Consider the following 23,298-nt stretch of genomic DNA (forward strand, 5'->3'; position numbering starts at 1 on the left):
AAAATTTGTCAGCATAGGGCAGGTATGTTGCTGCTTTGGAAAAATCATCTCCAGAGAAATTTCTCTGGGGTACTTTAATGGTTCGCTTGACTGCTGTAAACAAGCAATGATGTCTTGAAATCAAGGTTAGAGTTAGGAATCAGTGGCTTGTATCCAATGATGGGTTTGCCTTAGTGGAAAGCACTTCTACTCGTGCAAGGCAGGGCACTCAGTTTTTGCCAATCCCCCTTACCTACTGCAGCCCTCTGTGCCCTCTGCCATTCTGTTCTGGAGGATTCCCCAACCCTCAGGAGGAGCTTTGCAGGGAGGGCAGGAGGGTCAGGTGGTGGTGGCGGGATTGGTGAAAATTGGGTGTCCCAACTTGCATGAGTGGAAGTGCTTTCCACTAAGGCAAAGCCACCATTGGATAGAGATCATTGAATTGAATAAGTGACAATCTGATTGGAAGTTTATGATCGATCATTGAAAATATGCAGGAAAACATAATATCAACAGGTACATGTTTGAACATCTGTTTTACATAATATAAAGGATTTTGAATGAAATAAAACAGTCCGTGCTGATAAAGAACGTTTTTGTACATTATCAGCCTAAAACACGATCCATCTCCCAGCCCACAGGAGTGGATCAACTCTGTGTTTAATGTATCCCTCTTACCTCTTGCAATTTCCCCAGCTAGTTAGTCACAGGTGCATGGAATGTTGAACGTGAAAGTTCTGTTATATATTCATCGAGCTCGCTTTCTCTTACCTAGGGTCACAGTCTACAAGTTACTCTTGCTCCAGCCAGGAAGCGACAATCACCTCCTGTGCTCGTAGCTATGCTGGTGTGTGTGTGCTTGGAAATTGTGCCTTTAGGTGTGTGTTTAAAAAAAAAAATAGACACCTACAATGAATATTGCCATACACACAAACAGAATTCTTGACTAACTGAAACGGTTGACAAGAGAAGTTCAAACAGCAGTGGTAGCTCATGTGGTGGAAAGGAGACCCTAATGTCCATACCGCAAGGCACTGCAAGGCAGCAGTGAAGACATGAGCTGCTATTACCTTAGCACTGTGCAAGCATATGCTAGTTCTGAGCACTGATGTCATGGCCTGTGTGTGCCTGGTACTGCCTCCATGCAGTGCTATTGAGAAGCTGCCACCTGTTCAACATAGATACTTAATCTACAAAATTTCTATCCGTTGTCACTATCTGTCCCACGTACAAAACATCTCCTATATTACAAATATCTGCTTTCTGGAGCTCCACATTCACTATTTCATCCAAGTAACTTCTTGTCTGTGTAAAACTTTGGAAATAAATACTGATATTTCTATGAACTTTACCTAGAATCATGTAATTAAAGTGTTCTTGAACATGTTTAGTGTGGTATAGCACTATCCACAGCACTATGCCCTTTTAGACCAGCAACCAAAAACTACTGGCATACGCATAATGCATAGGTAGGCAACCTGATTTGGCATAGGTAGGCAACCTGATTTGGCATAATGCATAGGTAGGCAACCTGATATGGGACTACAACCTGAGTTGTAGTCCCAAACATCTGGAGGGCACAAGGTTACCTAAGGCGTTTCCACACATGCATAGATGGGATGTTGATTTTTTCATCCAGCTGCCTGACACATCAAATGTTGCTCCAAAGGTTCCCCCACTTTTCAGGACTGGCTTTGCAGGGGGAACATGATGGTGATGGAATGGGGGTCAGGGGCTAAAAGATTTGGTGCATATGTGGAATATCGTGTGCAACCCTTTGGATGCTGGCCCATGAATTTTACACCACCCTATAGATCATAAAGTATCGGATAGTACTTTTGTCTTATGATATCACATTCACCCCACCATAGCTGATGAGTTCCGTTTAAACATTGTTGTGCCATTTTTGTGTGCCTAGGGGCATAGATCCTACTAACTGATCGTGTAAACTGGGATGCAAAGCTTCTCTTCCCATATGTTTTTTTTTTAATCGATTTAGCATCTCAAATGCCATTAAAGGCATGGGGAAAATACCATATGGACAGAGATGACTAATAGGATGATTTGACTATGATCTCTGGCAAAATAATCTGGCCAGATTCTCAGGAAGGCTGAATGAGCTCTTCAAAAAGATTAGTTGCTGGTTCAGTAGCTATAGCAGGGCAATTCAAGAAGGGAAAATCAGTCAGGGATGCCCAGAGGATTTATGTGACCTGGAGCAGGGGAGGTGTGATGATGGGGGCCCTGCCACTGCCCCCTCCCAGGTCTCACGCATGTGTGCAGCTCTGGTCGTCAGTGTGGCAGGGCCAGGGCAAGGATCTACAGTACTCATAGAAACTGGGGCTTGGGGTGGGGGTGGGGGTGGGGGCTTGCTTTGGAGGGCTGAGGGCAAATTGTCCCAGTTACCTCCCCGCTTTGGGCAGCCCTGACATCAATGGACACAAAAAAATCTTACCTTAAATTCTCTGAGCTGAATTCAGACTCCAGGAATTTGAGGAACTGCTCTCTCCCCACTGGGTCTTTCAGGGCTTCATCCATACCAAATCCCCATCGTTTTACTCTTTGCTGATTTGGCTCTTTACTGGAAAGGGGGAGTGAGGGAAAAGGGTTTTCACATGCAGAGCTAAGGGTTCAGATTTGTTCAAGTGGCTTCAGCAGTTATGCACTTCCTAAAGTTCCATTAACAGTTTTCCATTATCACAGTATTTTATATTAAATGTATCAGATTAGTCTAGGATAGGTGTCCCCAACGTGGCGCCCTCCAGATGTGTTGGACTACAACTCCCATAACCCCCTGCCAGTTCTGCTGGCTGGGGATTAGGGGAGCTGTAGTCCAACACATCTGGAGGGCGCCAGATTGGAGAAGGTTATTCTAGGGACTGCTTCAAACATGACATTTTTGTCCTACAGGAAGATAATCAATCCCCTCTAGGAAAACAGGTATATACCATCAGAGATATGTGTTTATTTATTTCATTTCTTTTTTTTTTCTAAAATTGATAAACCACAGTTCACCCACAATGGAGGCTTATTTTGTGGATAGGTTTATTTTTTGGAAAGATGATGCATGCAGTGATTAGACCTCAGGCTGATTTAATGATGTGTAACACCTTTAATGATACAATACACACCAACATTACAATTGTAGAGCAAGCAGGTGACTAATGCACTTTTCAAGTTAAAAGTAGCATCTATTCATTTCTGCATCTTGGCTGAGGGAAGTGCCCCAGTGTGCTGCTTTTAGTTCCAGCATTGCTGTGCTATTTCACTAGTGCATTTATATGGACAGAAATGGCTCCGTGGAAGCTGTATAGCTTGAGGATCTTGCTCTTATCCATGACACTCCCTCCACCCCATCTTTGCCCATTTCCTGTTTCATAATAAACAGTACTGCGTACAGTAGCTAACCCTGGTATAACAATAGCGCCTGATCATACCACTGGTGGAGCAAAGGCAGCCTGTTCCTGCCACATGATTGGCCGGCACTTTGCTTCCCCTGCCAGTGATAGCAAATTAAAGGTGAGCCTGGGTGTCAAGCCATGCTCCGTGATTTGTCCTTTAGCAGGGGTGAGGAAATGTGAAAGGTGACTGTGGTGAAACTGCCCCATGTTCTTATTTACTCAAACTCTGGGTTTAGGGTTGAATAGCTTCTCTGTACATTTGAGGTTGCCTGGAGAGTGAGTGAGGATGTATGGGACCATATGATTGGTTGAGTGCCTGATGCTGGATGACTGGTCAGTGAGAATGTTGGAGGGGGGGTGCTGGAGTGAAGGAGTGTCGGTTAAAGGGGACAGCTGGATATATAGGTGGTTCAGATAGGGATTGGCTTGATTAGCAGCAGCATCTCTTGGGGATGGGGGCAAGGGGTGGATAGTGGCCTTAGGTGTTAGGTTAGGAGGCTAAACATAATGTAACCAAAAACAAGAACTTCATATTAAAGAAGACATTTTTTATAATATAATTATTTATTTTAAACTAAATAAATGGCTTTGGTTATTTTACACAGGGTCTGTACTTGATTCATAATCACGCTACTCATACATAACCAAGGTAAAAACTAAAAGGCCACATCTCATACACTCTACTACTCTTAAAGAAATATAAGAGTATCTTAAAGATTGTTAAAGGCAGAAGCCTCAGGTGGGTGGAAAGTAAAAGTGAACCTCCTCTTGAGGGACTGGAAGAAGAGAGAAGGGCTTTCGCTACAGTAACTAATATGAATTCAAGATTTCCCCCATCTCTATTTGGAACCTGATTTTTCAAACTAAGTCTTGTTGAATAAGTACCATTTATTTGAAAATAAAACATAGGACCAAAATCACATACAGCGTACCTTGCTTCTGCTTCCCAGAAAGTAGTATCATCTGACAACCAAGGATTAGACGGATCAGGTGGCACCAGAAATGGGTCGTAATCTACATACTGCTCAGTATAAGCTAGTAGACTGGAAAAACAAAATCAGCTGACGTTTTCATTACATGATCCTTACTATTATTGTTAAGACCTTATTTTCATAGAGTTAGGGTCTAACTATACATGATACTAAAGGCATCACTGCCAATCACATCAAGGCTTTTTGTTTAGTATTAAGCGTTTTATCTGGACTGCAGTGCATGGGGAGTTTTTACCCTTCCTTCCCAGCCCTATTCTCACAGAATTCCCCCTCTTCAATGCTAGAATTAGCCATAGGGGAAAAAAAACCCATTGAGCCCAATGGGATGTTTCCTGTTGCTAACTGCAGTGTGTGTGTGTGTGTGTGTGTTGGGGGGGATCACGAAGATCGTGGCTGGGGATAAACAAACCTACTTGACCTAATGAGCTGTGACACATTTAGTGTCACATGTAGTTAGTCCCTTCTCTGTGACTTCTTGGGGGAAGCTTGTAGCAAAATCCAATATCCTTGTGTCAATACAACCTGGTAACTAACTTAGTACAATTGAAGGAAATAAACGATATTTTTTTTAAAAGCCGTAGTAACTTACATACCTTTCTGCAACCTTTGACATTTTTAATCGATGTCTATCTAGCTGTATTTGCCAATACTTAATCTAGAAAATGGAAAAACGGAGAATGAGACAAAAAAGCAATTGCTGGACTGTATATTTCAGATATTCTAACTTTTAAATAACTATAATTTCATTTAGTCTAAGAAAAATGGGAATCATGCACATGAAGTACATGCTAAGCCCTGAGCCCTTGTTTGTAGGGCTGGTTATAAATCAAACCAACTGAAGGCACAACCCAGCCCAGATTAAGCACCCCTAAGAGTGCCATCCAGAGCCAAATCAAACTGAGTTTTACTATCAAATCCAAGGGGATGTGGACTGCATAGCAAGTGCATGCTTCTCTCTCCCACTGAACTCAGTGGGACACAAATGTGTTTAGATCTGGATAATTTCATGCCCTAAAAGCTAAGAACCCACCCCCTGCCCCATATATTTGTACATTCTTAGCACAAAATGACATCATTTTGTATTAAGAATGTAACAGCATGATTCAAAGCAAGCTAGGTATGGAATCCCACTGATTAGGTTATCTGCTTAAATCTCTCGCACTGAAATCACTGGGATGTCGAACTACTTAACGTTGGCTGCATCATACCCTAATGCACCGTCAACAATCCACATTACTTTGTAGTTCATGGGAAAGGTCTATAAATATTAAGAGACCTGGACTGAGCCTTAAAGTATTCTCTTTGTAATCATAATATTTAGTATTTAAAGTGCTCACAGCACTTGATTTCTAATTAATAATCCTTATCAGAGCCCTGTAAAGTAGAGCAGGAGTATCCTCTCCATACTGCAGCTGGGAAAATATTACTTGACCTCAGGCTACACCTAGTGAGTTAATGGATGAGGTGAATCTTATGGATTGATGAGAAATTCACATCTTCTGTGCTTTTGATTTACCTGATTCTCACCTCCAGAGCTATTCCTATGCATTTCTGTGCACAGGGGATCAGCTGGGTTGCTCTCTGACTTGTTCATGTTAGCTCTTTCTCACATTAGATCTGAATTCCCATGTATTGTGATGGAAAGAAATATACTGTCCAGTTCTGACATTTTTAAAGCATTCCGGAGATTTCACTTGAAGTGATGTGATGGATTGTATGTAATCAGCAACACTCAAACTCACCAAAGTACTCCGAATTCCACCTCGAAGTTTGTTCCCACTGAGTCCATATCAGATTGTGAGCTTTGTTTTTTGTTTTTTTGCACAAAAATCCATGTATATTTTCATGTGTATTTCTCCAAATGTATGCATGAATTGTGTGCATCTTTGAAATGAATGCATTCTTCTCCCATTGATTACCGCATATTTGTGCATATTTTTCAAAAGTATGCATTTTTCGTGCCCATGTTTCAATTGTGCACCTGTTATCAAATGCATTTTTTAAAATCTGCAAATCACAATGCAAGCTTGTAAATGTATGAACTTTGACTGCAGATTGGGTCCGAGTCCATGCTTGGTTCTGGAGGTGTGAACTGGTAACTCCTGATCAAAACCGAACTGAAATTAATTTCTCATACATCCCTATATGCACATTCTACTTTAATTTCTGAGAAGGTGTTTGAGAAGAAGTTTAGTTTTGATAGATAGATAGATAGATAGATAGATAGATAGACAGACAGACAGACAGACAGACAGATGATAGACAGATGATAGATAGATAGATAGATAGATAGATAGATAGATGTCTCACAAACCTCTTGATGCAATTCCTCTTCTGTGGGTGGTTTAGTTTCTGGCACCGGTGTGTGCGTAGGACTATGACTCCGAATATCATTCTGTAATCCATAGACAGACTTTACATAAATATAGAAAGAGAGAAATTAATATAGTGATAGTGTTTTGTTATGCACAGGCATGCTAACTGTGCCACCTTGAGCACCATTTGTGGAAAGGCAGGCTACAAATGTAACAAACAAATTTATACAACATTTTTAGTAGGGCTTTGCAGCCCCCCGCCCCCTGGAGCTTCCAAATTGTCCCCAACACATCTCAGGCTGATCCTGAGCTGGGCTGACCTGCTTCAGCCTCTGGATCCAAAGAAAGATCCGGACAGCTGAAGCGTCCACCCCCCGCCCAGCTGTGCAACCCCCTGCTCCTTACCTGGACCCATGGGGAGTGCCTGCAGCCATTGCCGTCTTGGAGGGAGTCACCATTTTCTTTTAAAATGGCAATTCTTCTTCCAGTAATTAAATGTTGTATATATTGTGGATGTAAAGGGGCCATCTAGGTATGTACGAATTGTGTACATTCGGTGCCGCTTGACTTCCGTAGTTTGTGGCCAGTGCTCCGTTCCGCCATTCAAAAGCCCCCCCAAATTCTCCTCTTTTTTTTCCTCTCCGAAAATTACAAAGATAAATCTGTACCGATGACCGTAATTCCGGTGCCCAGACATCTCCATGAGTCTGCATAACTTCCGTAAGAATCGCTATTTTTCGTAAATATTTACGTATTTTTTTCTCCTGCCTTGATGTGCAGTAATTACTTTCAGCCAAAACACTTCCTCTTCCTTGTAGGGGCTTCCCAAAAGAAGGCTGTCTTAGGTGTGCCTGAGCGATAAACTCTTTGTCTAAAGCAACGCTGTTTTAAAGAAAGAAAAAGCCTTTTAAAATGACCATGCCAGCCCTGTACAAGGTATTATTCTCCTTGCTAAGCTTTATATTTCCACATCCAGCATTGTTGTTGACATTGTGAGGCTAAAATGGAGAGAACCAACTCTGTGCATGTCTACTCAGAAGTACATCTTATTGAGTTCAATGAGACTTACTCCTACACATGTCAGCACCCCACTTGCCCCCAGCTCAGCTTTGTATTTCCACATCCAGCTCATTATCAAACCTCCTGTTAGTTATCTCAGAAGACCCTTGGGTGCATGAGGGGGAGGGGCTTTCCAGGGAAACAGCTGGATTGGGGGAGAAGCTCCCCTCACACACACACAAACGCACGCACACACACATAATGGAAGAATATAGTTTTTCATATTACCTGGTATGTTTATTCCTCATTTTGTCCATTCCCTGAACATGTGGAGAGTGTGCTTTTTATTCAAAGAAAGAGAAGCTTGCTAATCTTTCTGCTCATGCTGCATTTGTACAAGTGTAACTACTTCAGAAAGAACTTGCCATTATACTGTCTCTTTTTCATGAGTTTCATAACAGCAGTGTGGTGTAGTGGTTAGACAGCCAGTGTAGCCTAGTGGTTAGGGACTGGGACTTGGGAGATGGGGGGTTCTAGTCCCCACTTGGCTATGGAAGCTCACTGGGTGACTTTGGGCCAGTCTCAAGCACACACATTGTTTGTGCATTCTTTCTAAAGCAGTTACACTTGTACAAAGGTAGCATGAGCAGAAAGATTAGTAAGCTTCTCTTTCTTTGAATAAAAAGCACATTCTTTTTATTCTCCCCCCCCATTCACCCACAGGTCTTCTGAGATAACTAACAGGAGGTTCGATAATGAGCTGGATGTGGAAATACAAAGCTGAGCTGGGGGCAAGTGGGGTGCTGACATGTGTAGGAGTAAGTTGCATTGAACTCAGTAAGACTTACTTCTGAGTAGACATGCACAGAGTTGGTTTTCCTCTCCAGTTTAGCCTCACAACATCAACAACAATGCTGGATGTGGAAATATAAAGCTTAGCAGGGAGAATAATACCTTGCGCAGGGCTCCAGGACTGTCATGGTCATTTTAAAAGGTTTTTTCTTTCTTTAAGACAGCATTGCTTTAAACAAAGAGTTTATCGCCCAGGCACACTTAACACAGCCTTCTTTTGAGGAAGTGTTTTGGCTGAAAGCAAACAGAGACAGAGGATTTCAATTTAAAAAGAACACCCACAAACAAGGTGGTGAGCACAATTCATTTTTTAAAAAAACTTGCGTATTTATTATTGGAATATACTACACTGCGTTTTTATTTACGAAGATTTCGAGACTCTTTGTGGACGATGGCAAAAAAGCCGCATGACTGCTGGCTCCACAGGACCTCATGATGCTGTTCCGCAGAGGATTCCGTGGCACGGACTGAAGGGAATTTGATCCCATTTCAGTCCGTGGCAGAATTCTCTGACACCCCTAGGGCCATCTATCCAACATTACAGGAGTAAATGGCCCATTTACACCTGTAACGTTGCATAGATGGCCCCTTTATGGCGACTCCCTCCAAAATGGCAACTCTCTCCAAGACGGCGACAGCTGCGGGCGCTCCCCACAGGTCCAGGTAAGGAGCAGGGAGCTCACACAGCTGGGCAGGCAGGTGTCCAGATCAGGCTGAAGCGCTTCAAAATGATCCAACCCACTTTGGACCACTTCAGCCCAATCCCAACCTGCTCCAGAACTGGACTGATTTGGTCTGAATCACCCTGATCCTCTTTGGGATTCAGACTGAAGCGGTGCACAGCTCTAATTTTTAGGACATGCATTTCATAAGACCTGTTTCAATATTTTAAATTACCATGCATGAATACATTCACTTGTGCCATAGTATGACTATGAGTAACCCATCCTCCGGTCAGCTCTTCCATGCTGCTGTAGATTCGTCTTCTGTATGATGCAGCTAAGTGATAAGCACTAAAAAGGTCTTACTAGACATCACAGAAAGCCGCCTCACACCAAATCAGACCACTGGTCTATCTAGCTCAGTACTGTCTACACTGGCTGGCAGCAGCCCTCCGGAGTCTCAGACAGGTGTATTTCCTAGCCCTACCTGGAAATGCCAGGTATTGAACCTGGGACCTTCTGCATGCAATGGCAAAAGAGGTCTACAGCCCTTCCCTCTAAAGTGTAGATGTACAATGTGTAGTCAACTTATTATCTGTATTTTCCCTCTGGTAGTGAAAGAACTCTGGATAGTGGCCCTTATAACATTTTGAGAGCCAGTGTGGCGTAGTGGCAAGAGTGTTGGACTGGGAGCCGGGAGATCCGGGTTCTAGCCCCCACTCGGCCATGGAAGCTCACGGGTGACTTTGGGCCAGTCACAGACTCTCAGCCCAGCCCACCTCGCAGGGTTGTTGTTGTGAGGATAAAATGGAGAGGAGGAGGAGTATGTAAGCCGCCTCGGGTTCCTTGCAAGAGGAGACAAGGCGGGGTATAAATGCAACAAATAAATAAATAAATAGAAGAGTTGCATTTCATCACATTAATATTTTACCAAAGACTGTAGTATAGAAAATAAGGAGAGACTGTTCAGAAGCAGCTGTTCTGAGCTGAGCTGACAAAAATAGTAAGCGGTACAGTGCCTTAATAGACTGCTATTTGTACATGCCATTAAGGTGTGCCAGATGTTTGATATGTGACTACATCTTGGCACAACTCCTTAACATATACTACATCCAAAATGTCATTACAACCTAGTTGTAACTAGGCTAGTAGTTGGTTTAAATCCTAATATTTCAAGTTAACTGGATTGTGGATTGGACTGGTATTCTTTCATCCGGAGATGAAAGTGGAATCCTAATCCAGTGACAAAGGCATACATTTTAACTATTGCAACTGGCACAGCTTTTAAATTCTCATTTTGGAATGCTTTATTATCAAGGATCGCCAGAATCTGTTGATACAAATCATTAAAAAAAATCATGTTGGGATGTTGATTTGGATTGAAAATTTACTTTTCCTAATCTTGTTTGAAAAACAGAATTCATTTATTTACGAGGCTGCCTCAAAGATCCATTCCTTTGTCATTGATCTTGGTTACAAACCCTTATTACCAGAAATCAAACATGGAAAACATGTTTTGGATTTCTAATTTCTACCAATCAGAAATATTTTGGGTCCCAGGGAAGCCACTTTCATGCACAGCACAACTACAAATATTCATACATCAGCACCAAGCAAGTTGCCACCAGCCAGGTCTTACAGCACAACCTTGAACCCACTGATTTTAGCAGATGTTAATGCCAGTGAAGTGCACCACTGGTAAATAAATATTACCCTATTCTTGGCTGGCAGGACAGAGCTGAGAGCTGAGTCACAGGTGGGGGAACTATCAGCTCAAAGGACATACTCTAAACCAGCCTTCCCCAAGTTGGTGCCCTCCAGATGTTTTGGACTACAACTCTCTCCCGGCATTTCTGCCATTGGCCATGCTGGCTGGGACTGATAGGAGTTAGAGTCCAAAATATCTGGAGGGCACCAGCTTGGGAAGGGTGCTCTAAACTACAGCATTACACCTGCTCTTCAACTAGTGGGACAGCACACGTTCACCACTTTGAACATCCACGTCAGTACTTCACTCTGTCCTCAAAGTAAAAGGAGTTCAGTGGGCTAAAGCATGACCTAGACCTGGCAGAGGTTTATTTCATTCACAGAAAAATGCATACATTTCATACCATAAGAAAAATTCATAAGAAAATCAATAACATAAGAAAAGCTTTGCTATTTAACATATCTAGAGTAAACCCAAGCTTATTTCCATTTTAGAAACAGTATTGACATTATACATAGATACCTGGAATTAATATAATGGATTTCTTCCCCTTAAGGAAAGGAAACATATTTACCATATAATGGAAGACTAGAACATACCTTTCTTGTTTTGTGAGGGTTTTTCATTCTAGATGACTTTTTAATATCCACTTCAGTGGTATTTACACATCCAGGCTAAAAAATTAAAAAAAAATAATAAGCACATGTGAGAGCTACACATTTAGTGCATTCAGCTGATGACTTGGCTTTGAGTTAAGGAAGTTTGACTTTGGCCACCAGCATTGTTGCTCCCAGGCTCCCTCACCTCTCCTTTTGCAATCCTATGCACACTGATGTAGATGTGAGCTCCACTGAACACAGTGGGTCTCACTTCAAAGTAAACCTGCATAAATTTCACTGTTAGGAGTACAAGTGGCTCATGACACAACCAAGCCATCTGTGGCACAGATCATTTTAAAAAAAGGTGATGCCTTGCAAACAAATCCTTCTCACTTCCAAAATCCAGTGGAATTGTGAATGTCTCTCAGGCTGCCTCCGCTCAAAACATCACGTTTAGATTATAGTTCTAGATCGGGGCGGGGCACCTGTGGCCCTCCAGATGTTGGACTCAACTCCGATCAGCATAGCCAATGGTCACGGATTATGGGAGTTGTAGTCCAACAACATCTGGAGCACCACCGCTACTCCATCCCTGTATAAGGCTACAGTACTTTAGATAAAGGTCCCCTTGATTATGGTCTAGCTAGTACAGAATATATGGTCTGGTACGTGTGTGTGTTTGTACATACATATACACACACACAAATGTAAGTCCTAAAAATGCAAAGAAAAATATTAACTAACATTGACCTGCCAGTCCAAAGAAGCTATTCCTGTACCTTTTGCCGATTAGATCCTAGAAATCCAGAACAATAAATGTAGATGTATTGATTAAACACTATAATAAAATAGTGAATAACTGTATAGCTATTGGTCCATCATTCTCAGCTCTACCTGTAGCCATAAAAGCATCTGTTTTTTGTAAATAAATGATTAAATTAAATCTTGTTGCAACTGCTGCTTTGCAAGCTGATGTTTCATGGGAACAGCTCTTAAGCTAATTTAGATACACTGTGGGAGAATGTCACACACTGGACATGTTCTGATTTTATTTTAGTACCTCCTATAGCATAACAATTAGCGTTAAGGTACAATTAACACCAGCTGTGTTTTCTTTTGTAATCCCTCTTTAAGTACACCACGCTACTTTTGTTAATCACAGGCCCTTTGTATCTTTTGCTGTATACCCTGATTGGCAGTAGCTTTCTAGGCCTTCTTTCCCTGTCCTTCTACCTAAGAAACTTCCAAATGGAAAATTGAATCTGGAATTCTTTACATGTAAAGGATATGCTTTACCCGTAAGCTGTCAAGGTCTGATTTACGCACTTACAAAAGCAGCACTACCTTTGTATGTGTGATGGGGAAGTGTCCATGCACTGCCCCCACACCTATAAAGTAACATGCAATACAGTGGTTATCTGCAGATGATTCATGCAAATTTCTGCCAAGGCAGGGAGAGGATCACACAAATGATCCACACTTATAGCTGTGTCAGACTTTATGTTTCAATGTGGTGGGAGAGTATGAGCATTCATGCTTCTTCACCGTCTTGATGGATTAACAGCTTAGCTAGATTTTGAACTAACACAAAAAATCCTCAAAGAACTTCAAAAAGGCACTGCGTGTGTAAAGCATTTGACACCCGTTACATGACACTAGCCAGGAATTCTCCAACATCAGAGAAAATGGTAGACTGACGTAGGGATGGCGGAGAATTCTGCCACGGACTCCCCCGGAGTCCGCAGCGGAATGAAAGACTCACCTCCGCCACCCGGGGGAATCCGCGCAGGCCGGATCCTACCTGCTGCTGGCCGCCCGCTGCCACCTGTCCTGTCCGCTGCTGCCTGTCTTCGGAGACAAATGTTGTCTGGCATAGCAGATGCCATTTGTGTCCCTGCCTCTTGACGTGATAGGCTACGTAAACCTTTACGTAGCCTATCACAGCGAAGAGCAGAGACGCAAATGGTGTCCGCTATACCATTTGCGTCCCTGCCTCTTGCCGTGATAGGCTACATGCATCTTTACGTACAGCTTGATTTCATAATCACAGTTGACCAGAGAGATTAGTGGATCATGAATAATAGTTTTTACAGGAAAATACATCATCTGAAAAACAGGCTGGAAAGAGGTGGTTGTCATAATCATATGTCAAATATAGGTCAACCGTCAGTCTAGGGGTGTATGGAACTCACCTCCGAATCCGCCGGGGAGTCCCCGGGGGGGAGGCAATCCGTTCTTCCCCCCGAATCCTCCCCGGCCACTGCCGGACTGCCGGTCTTCAGACACAAATGGCATCCAGTGTAGCGGACGCCATTTGTGTCCCTGCCTTTTGCCGTGATAGGCTACGTAAATCTTACATAGATTTTCGTAGCCTATAAAGATTTGCGTCTGAAGACTGGCAGTCCGGCAGCGGATGGAGCCGGCCGGCAGCTCCGCGGACTTGCCGCGGAGCAGAGCCAGCCGGGGAGGATTAGGGGGGAAGAACGGATTGCCTCCCCCCCCCCCCGCGGACTCGGAGGTGAATTCCATACACCCCTAGACTGACAGTTGACCTATATTTGACATATGATTATGACAACCATCTCTTTCCAGCCTGTTTTGCAGACGATGTATTTTCCTGTAAAAACTATTATTCATGATCTACTAATCTCTCTGGTCAACTGTGATAATGAAATGAAGCTGTACAACATTAGGAAAAACTGCAAAATGAAAAGTCCAATTTCTGTTTAAGGGCTGCTTGTTGTTTGCATTCCTCAAAACGCAGTCAGAATGATGTTAAGGTGATTTTGCCCGTTTTATTCTGAAACATGACAAATTATGAAATCTGAAATGTATGACTTGATCCCATCAGGAAATTTATTATTTTTATCTCTTGACATTTATCGAGCATATGCAAGATGAAGATGCTTGATTACTCTGTTTGCTGTTCTAGAAGCCAACCATGCTAAAAGAGTAGAGGGCTTGAGAAAGTAGGGGGTAATATCTGTTACATTTTAAGCTATGTAAGTGTGATCTGGCTTTATTGGGATAAATTTTATTGCAATTTGCACATCCTCCTCGACTGGGGCCATCTCACCCATCCTAATAGGCTTGCCAGTCTTGCAGTATGAATACAAATTGTGGGGAACAGATGCTGTGGATAAATTTTAAGTTGACTTGATATTTCGTTATTGCTAATAAAGTTTTAAAAAACTGTTAAAATTGAAAAAACACACCATAAAATGTATTGAACAATCCCTAAAATTGAATTGACTTCTATTTCATGCTCAACCAGTCACATGCATACCTCAGTTACAGACCTAGAGAAAAACCATTTTTTCCTGAGTACTCATTTTAATGTTTGTCATGACATTTCTCTTCACCAGTATGTCAGTTCCCTTCATTTACTTTCTAATAACAAGTTAAACTTGCAGTAAACAGGAGAGATCTATTACTGCAGCTGTTCGTGAAATGGTTTTGATAATCTTTTTTTTAAGATTATGCACGAATATCTATTGAGTAGCTTAGACGATTCTTGAAGATAATGTGCTCTTTTATAAAGACATTAAATAGAAGTCTGTCTTAAAATAGCTGTTAAACTCTTCTGATCAGTCCTTTTCTGGATCCCCTTTACCACACAATATGCTGTCATTATAGAGCTTGGTGATACTATTTCTTGAGATACAGATATACAGAATAGTCTGTACTGGAGTATTATTTAAATTCATAAAACCTGTTTGTCTAAAACAAAAATATGGGGCTGGATCCAAAGGAGAGGCCTTCTGTGAATGGCACCTTCCATAAGGAGAAAATCCTTCTGTGAGTGGAAGGACACCTTTCAAGCCAACATTTGGATTGAATCCATGATGTTAGGAATATTACATAAAATATTATGAAATTATAGATTAAAATATTGCCACTATACTGTCTAACAAATTACTAGTAAACAGATGAAACGCAAAGATTAAAAAAACACATTGTATGACCTCAGTTGTCATCATATCCATGCCATAAACAGGGACACAGGAGTTGATTCACACAGTAGGTTTTTAGGTGTGTACCTGACTCTCAGCCTAACCTACCTCACACGGTTGTTGTGAGGATAAACTGGAGAGGAGGGGGATCATGTACACTGCCTTGGACTCCTTAGAGGAAAGATGGGATATAAAGGTAACAAATAATTAAGTTTTATATGTACACCTAAAAATGCAATAGTTTTTGTAAACATGAGTATCATACAGGTAGGCAACTCCTCTCCCCTATACTTGATTCGGAATTGGGCTTGGCTAACAAAGGTATTTTCCCCCAAAGTCAAAAATAGCTCAATTATGTCTAAAACCAATTATGAGCTGTTTACAGACTTTGTCACAGCCCCAGTGATGTCAATGAGAGCACAAAGGGGTTTGAATCCCTCCCCACAACCCATGAGCCTCATGCCTCCTTTAATACTCTCCCCACCACCACCTCTTGACCTGGTTGCTGTGGTGGTAGCTGCAGTATCAGGTATCTTTCACTCTTGAAGCTTACCTATGGCTGCAGCAGCTATAGTGGCAGCGGCAGAAGGTAGCTCTCCTACCTCTCCCTGGTTTGTAGGTTAATTCTGCAGTAGTAAGTCAAGTGCCAGGGACTCTGGGAAATATAGTTTTACCAAGGCACCTGAATGCCCTTGGACAAATGACATTTCCTAGGATCCCTGATGCCTGGGTTACAGCCACATCAGCAACCCATCTGCTGCCTCTGTCACAACTGCCACAGCCAGGTAAGGATGGAATAGGGGAAGGAAACGAGTGAGTTGAGCTGAGGGAGGGAGGGAGGACTTCTGCTCCACCTCAGATTACGATCTGAACTGGAGAAGAATTCACAGAGTCAGTATGTTCGTTTTGGATTAGAGATGAGCATTACAAGTTACTGAAGTTTGTGATCTGAGCCAAGGAATTGTTGGTGATATCATTACACAGGTATGCTCATCAGGTGACCCCAGCTGACAACAATCCCCTGTTACGGTACACATGGGGGAAAAGCTGGGTTTGCCACTGTGTGATGTATGAAATGGCCCAGGTGCCCCATGTCCCTTTTCAGACATTCAAAAATCCTAACTGTGGAGGGGAGATGGGGCCACTTCCCCTCCACCCTGACCCTTCTGTGATGATGGGGAAGGACTGAAGAGAAATTGTCACTGCGTACGGCTGAATGCGGTTACACTGCTGCACGTGACTGGGAGTGGGAAGCCTGCACAATCAGATTTCCCCATTGGGCAGAGCACTCTAACCGCATTTGGCCAAATGTGGTTACGGTTCCTTTCCAGACCTTCCCCGTGAACAAAGGGAGGTCAGACGTGCAGCAGAGCATGCAACCCTGTATCCCCACCACAGGTAGCATTTTGATGCTTGAAGAGGGCTCATATCTCCCTTCGTTCTCGATTTTTCACTCTGATGCAGAAATTAACCTCTGTTGTAGATATGCTTCATGAACAGAAGAGCCGTTCCATAGATATACTCCCTTACAGGACCCAAACAAAAAGCAGATCTTGGATGGGATCTTGCTGTCTGTGGGTAATGAAGGCATTCCATGAGGATGTGCAAAGCACTTCTGCAGACTTGCTTACATATACACACAGTTTTGCACACGCAGAAATGGAGATGATATCAATGTTCCTGTCATCCTCTGCTGTCTATCCCGCTCTTAAATTAAGAGCAAATGAATCTCCGTGCCTTACTGCTGATGCAAAAGCAAATTCTCATCAGGGGTGGATGAATCTTTTAGCTTAACTTTCTCCCACCTTTGATTTTTTTTATAATCTCAAGTTCTTTCAGTCCCATATATGAAGTCATTTGCAAATTTTTATAAAAAATGAACTGAAACAAAATCCTCGCCCATCTGCACTAGTCAAACTCAGTAGGTACAGTTATTCCCAGCATGGAGAAGGCCATGATGTACTTGCCTGCATACAGCTGAAGAGCCTGTCAGAAAAAAGAGGTGGCAACCCTAATGCAGCACCAAAAACACTGCTGAATACATAGGGTGATTTTAAATTTTAAATTGTATGCAAACCTACAGATGTGAAGACCCAGAAAAAAAAGTTTTTTTCTTTTTTTTGTCCAAGAACCTTTTCTGTTTTTTCCTGAAAAATTTGGAGAACTCAACAGCTTTGGATTCTGAAATATTTTCTTTTAGAATTTAAGGGCGCACTCCTATGGCTGCTAGTCAGCAGCTAAATGGCCAAAGGGTAGGTCGGTAATATATCTTTTACTCGTAGACTTTAGGGATGCTCCAAGTCATGGTCAGTTTCCCAAGATGTGCGTAGAGTCATCGTATCATATTCTTGACAGTTTTGTTCTGTAGTCTCCTGTCTTTCTGGGCTTATTCTGGTTAGATGCTGTAGCTAGGGATGGTGGAGAATTCCACCACGGATTTCAGTGAGGCTGAATGCACTGGCATTCGGCCCCCCGAAATCCGTGGCGGAACGGCCTGCCCCCCCGCCCCCCCCCCCCACAGATCCTCCCCGGGACAAGACTTACCTGGGGCGGATGTTCCAGATGGCGGTGGCTCCAGTGGCGGCTTCAGCGGCAGCAGCTGGTCTTCCAACAGGCTGCCGCCACCACCATTTTCAGTCTGGTCTTTTTTCTTTTTTTTTACATAGACGTGATAGGCTATGTAAAGACTTACATAGCCTATCACGTCTGGGTAAAAAAAAAAAAAACGCATACGCAAATGGAGGCGGCTACGGCAGCTGCCATTTGCGTTCCTTATTTTTTGCCGTCTTAGTCTACCTCAGGCTGGGTGTGTTTTCGCCCAAGAAGTGCCAGCTAGCCGCTGACACAGTTAGATGCCCGTCCGAGTTACCCCTTTGCAGCTATTTCAATAAATGTGGCCCAATTTTCAACCCAAGCTTGTTGTCTGCGTCTTCTTTAACCCATCTCCGCTCGCAAACGTGGTTATCCTTTGAAATTCCCACTTCCCCAAATTTTGCAGTGGAGTTTGCCAATCAAAAATGCATGCAGAAATGTGTATATTAGAGGAAAGTGCACACAAAAATACATATATTCATGAAAATAATGTTCATAAATGCATATTAGGGAAATCGCTTGCAAAAATGTGTACATTACGAAAAACAGTGTAAAATGCATGTATTACGAGAAATGCACAGAAAAATGTGTATGAATTTTTATGCGACCTTTTTTTATAAAAACAAGCAAACTTGAAAGTTCAGAATGGACCAAATTTAAGATTGGGAAACTGAGAAACAGAGAAACTGAAATTGACAGATTCATCCATCCCTAGAATTTTGGTGAGTTATTATTAAAAAAACAAACTGGACGAAATTCTCACCCAACCCTAATTCTCCCTAGTCATGTCAAGCAACATTTTGAGGGTATGTATCAAGCTCATACAGATGAACCCATCTGACCTTCCCACAAACTATAACTACACTTTCAAGTGTTCCTAGTGCTTCACAATTGTTTTATTCTTTATTCTCACAAAAAAGAGCCTGTGAGGCAGGTTAGTGGCAGTAACTTTGAAGTATCACCTAATTATCTTTATAACTGAGCAATATTTTGAACCTGGTTTGTAACCTTTCAAAATAGATAACTACATTTATATAAATCATATAAAGAAATAAGGGGGTTTAGATGTTTACTGTCTAGCTCAAGCTAAGTCCCAATGTACAAGACATTTCTTTGGTCTCCTTTCCCAGGCTTTTGGCTTTTCACCAAGCTCAGAAAATGCTGCTCTGTTCTGATGCTGTCATAAACTCCACTCACCATCTGTAGCAGCTTCCTGCTTCATGTGCTTATCTTAATACACCCAAACCAAATTCATCTCAGTTTTAAAAAAAATCTGATGTTTTTAAAATGAAAAATCTTCACGGTGCCTGTTATTTTCTCCCCCCACAGAAACTTTAAGAACCAAAATATTCAATAGCACAGAGAAGAATTTTAAAAATGGATTATTGCAATCAATTAAATGGTTATTACCACAGTCACTTAACTTTATATCCATTATTTTTATCTTCTAGTGCCCCTCTGTAAATGGTATGATGACAATTTTAGCAATAGGGATGTGCAAAAAAATATTTCCATGAATATTTTGACTCACTTAAATTTGAGATCACATATCCACAAAAGTGAACATGCAATTTGCATGGGGGTAATTAAGGTTTCCAAATTGTTTGTTTGCTTGTTAGATGAGATCTTAGCTGAAGTAAAATAGACTGACCAGACTGTGGTTCTAAATATTGCCAGGCTGCTTCTCAATAGAGACGCCACTCAAATAGCTAACCAGCATGCTATTGTGTATTGTACTGGGCTATTGTATAAAAGAACATAAGAAGAGGCTTGCTGTATCAGACGAAGGGTACATCTAGTCTAGCATTCTGTTCCAATAGTGTCCAACCAACTGCCTCTGGGACACTCAAAAGCAGGACGTGCGGACAACAGCACCACCCCATTCATGTTCTCCAGGAACTGGTGTACACAGGCATTATGCTTCTGATCCTGGAGGTAGCATACAGCCATCAGGACTAGTAGCCATTGATAGCTTTTTCCTCCACGAATTTGTCTAAACTGTTTAGAAATATTTTAAAATACGGTATAAAAAACTAATAATAATAATAATAACAGTAACAAATATCCCCCTTTAAAGCCATCCAAATTGGTGGCCTTCACTACACCTTGTGGAGGTGAATTCCATGGTTTAACTATGCTCTGTGTGAAGAAATACTTCCTTTTATCTGTCTTGAATCTCCCACCAATTAGTTTCATGGGTTTCCCCAGGTTCTACTATTAGGAAAGAAGGAAAAAGATCTCCTTATCCACTTTCTCCTCACCATGAATAATTCTGTGTACCTCTATCACATCTCCACTTACTCGCCTTTTTTTTCAAAGCTAAATAGTCCCAAGATCTTGTAACCTCTCTTCAATAAGAACGTCCCTTCCCACTCTGTGCAACTGATTTAAGTGCACAATATCTTGCACAATATTATCATTCATGTGTGTATTCATGAAAACTATTTGGATGCCTGCCGCTATAATTCAAGACACTTCTCTGCAATTATGTGATTTTTTTTTTTGTTCCCAACAAGAAAATCACAGATATTCATTGCATCCGTAACAATACACCCAGCAGTAATAAGCACTGGCCTGCTGGTACACTTCTCATAATTTGCTACAGTGGTTAAAATTTTTACAAATCAGTTTCACTGTCTTTCCTTGAAAGCAAAAGTATGCAAGTCAGCAGTGATGAAAAGTGGTTAGGAAATCATGTTGAAAATGGATAGACTTTTGGCTAGTTTAGATGCTACAGGTTTTGCTGACACCAGTTGTGAACAAAAGTAAATGTAAGGTGTGAGTTAGGACATCACAGTTTTTGATCAAAAGAATCAACGATGATCTCATGGACATATTTTCCATTCTCTAAGATCTCAGAAGTTCTTACCAGCAAGTAAGTGAGATCTCACAGCTCAAGCATAACAGGGCATTTGTGCTCATGAGTATGAACATGTGGTGGAAAGTCAACCAGCTCACTGGAGCAAAAGGGATAATGTCTGAAGTACCCCAGTGCGGCCAGAAAAAAAGGGGCAGGGAATTATCCCTCCAAATCCCAGACAGATGTTAATTCACCATCTTATACATAATTATTTTGAGTGTTAGGTGCTTACAAAGTTCCATTAATGCACATACCACTGGCCGGTGTACATCCCAAAACGCTCTCTCTTGGCTATCAAGGATTTTCCTCTCTATTTTGTCTCTTTTCTTGTCCACTCTGTTGATGGTGAGGTAGATATGTAATATAAAGAATGTAAATTGAAATACCTCTTAACATGATGGGTGACAAATCCAGCAACAAAATGTCAGGGGAACTCACTTTGCTTGTGCTTCTGCTTGCATAAAAATAAACTCCCATTTCCGTGCAAATGCTCGCTGTAACCTGGCCAAGCTCTCCTGAAAACATACCACATATTAGCAAGTTTCTAGGGTAGCTTTTTAAAAAGTTTGTACAGGCTTTTCAGGTAAACTGTTCCATGGGGTGGCCGTAGCTTGACATCATCACTGATTCACGTTACAAGTTCCTGCTAGGTTCTGCGAAGGTTGTTGGATGTTTGGGGGGTGGGGGTTGATTCTTTTTTAGATGCCACTTTTAATGATAACAGGGGAGAAATCTTTGGACAGTCTGAAATCCTCCTAAATTAAATTTAGCTGAGTTCACTTTTTAAAAAATAATAGTTTAATCCAATAATCCAAGTCATTGTAACTGCCCTCTGATATTATAGGTTTCCTTGTAATGGATTTGTTTGTTTGCTTATGATATTTATATGCCACTCTATAACAAAAAGTTATAAGGGCAGCTCACATAATAAAACAGGTTAAAAAGAACAATACAATAAATAATACAATAAAGATTTAAACGGCCTTGGAACATTTAAAGCACAATCATAAAATGAGATGATACCTAGGGCCTTTTTTCACAGAAAAGCCCTAATCCACAGATCTTTGTGACCTCTATTTCTGTGGCATTTCCCTTATACATGCAGAGCTGCCCCAGCCATCAATTGGATGAGAAAGTGGTTTGTGGATGGGAAAGCTCTCCATGCACACTGGTGCCTCCATTGTTGATAAGGGATAGTTGGGTCAGGTTTTCAGGTCAACAGTGGCTTTTTCCCACAGGTCAACCCTACATCTAAAAATGGTAAATCAGTGTTATATCCACATGATCTACTTCCAAGAAAGACTCAGCATTTCTGTGCTTCTCCAGTTTCACGGCATGCCAATATTTTTTCTCAGAAGTAAGTCGTATATAAATAAACATTACATTTTTAGATCCAGGCACGGCTGATGGGAAAACTTGTACAACTAAATGAGTAATACAGAAGGCAAGCCTGGGCTATTGATGTGCCACTTTAGCTACAGTAGGGCTCTTCCTCATGTAGGCTGATGAAACTGAAAGTAGAATTTTGTCTCCTCACTTCCAGCTGCAGTTCTTCACAGACTTACCTGGGAGAAAGCTCAATTGAACAGGGTGGGACTTCTGAATAACATATGCATAGAACTGCATTGCAAGCCTCTTTCTGGCTATTATATTGGGGCTGACTGAACTGATTCTGGCTAAGAAAACTGTATTACAAATCTAGCCTGCAGAGTACTAAGAAAGTGTACTTTAGTATACAATTTTGTAGAATAGTAGAACATTCTTTAGAAAGATAGTCAAAATAATTTCAAATATTAATTTTGCATTTAAAGATATAATTTTTTAGTAGTCAGTGCCCTATCTTCATGTGGAAGAGCACACATTGTGCATTGTTTGAAGTGAGGCGCAAGTGTGTTTTCCAGCACAAATACCCAGGTTGGCATTAAGCCAATATGTGCACTGGCTTCCCAACCCACATACCTGCAAAGAGGGGAAAACCCACCCACACTGCAGTTTAAACAGTATGATAATAGCACTTGAAGTGGCCCCTAAACCTGTCTTGTGATGCAGCTTTTTGCTTCAGAATCAACACAGGCCAAAATAGGTATCTGCTACTTATACAACTGGAAGCTTTGGTTATTGCTGAACTTGCAAAGTCTCTAAGGGATCTAAACACTATTGTAACTCTCTGAAGCTTGAATGAAATGATCCCTACTTTTGCCATTGCTCCTTTCTCTATTCTTAATCATTCATCATATTGCGTGAATTTAAAATCACCAAATTCAAATACCAGTTTCAGTACACCTGTAGGTATGTTAAAGTTCCGGAATTTATTTTTCAAGAGCAAAAACAAAAACAAAAAACAGATAATGTGGTCTTGTTCCCTGCACACTACCAAGTTCCAGAG

General features: G+C 41.6%; 1 protein-coding gene across 4 annotated transcripts in view; it reads right to left on the reverse strand.

Moving 5' to 3' along the window:
* The window catches only part of RGS7 (regulator of G protein signaling 7), a 260,822-nt gene that overhangs the window by 16,085 nt on the left and 221,439 nt on the right, over positions 1-23,298 (reverse strand). For 3 of the 4 annotated variants that reach the window (XM_084832305.1, XM_084832310.1, XM_084832298.1), the window contains exons 8-14: positions 21,351-21,427; positions 21,167-21,248; positions 11,508-11,582; positions 6,687-6,785; positions 4,966-5,027; positions 4,313-4,423; positions 2,435-2,560 (exon numbers count right to left, since the gene is read on the reverse strand). In XM_084832305.1, coding sequence (XP_084688431.1) covers positions 2,435-2,560; positions 4,313-4,423; positions 4,966-5,027; positions 6,687-6,785; positions 11,508-11,582; positions 21,167-21,248; positions 21,351-21,427 — 632 coding nt within the window. Of the gene's footprint in view, positions 1-2,434; positions 2,561-4,312; positions 4,424-4,965; positions 5,028-6,686; positions 6,786-11,507; positions 11,583-15,568; positions 15,632-21,166; positions 21,249-21,350; positions 21,428-23,298 lie in introns of all 4 variants that reach the window. The other variant, XM_084832318.1, reaches the window with a different exon arrangement.

The sequence above is a fragment of the Heloderma suspectum genome, chromosome 1, assembly GCF_057233095.1.
Source record: "Heloderma suspectum isolate Gila_16-S chromosome 1, 16-S_ref, whole genome shotgun sequence".
Classification (NCBI taxonomy): domain Eukaryota; kingdom Metazoa; phylum Chordata; class Lepidosauria; order Squamata; family Helodermatidae; genus Heloderma; species Heloderma suspectum.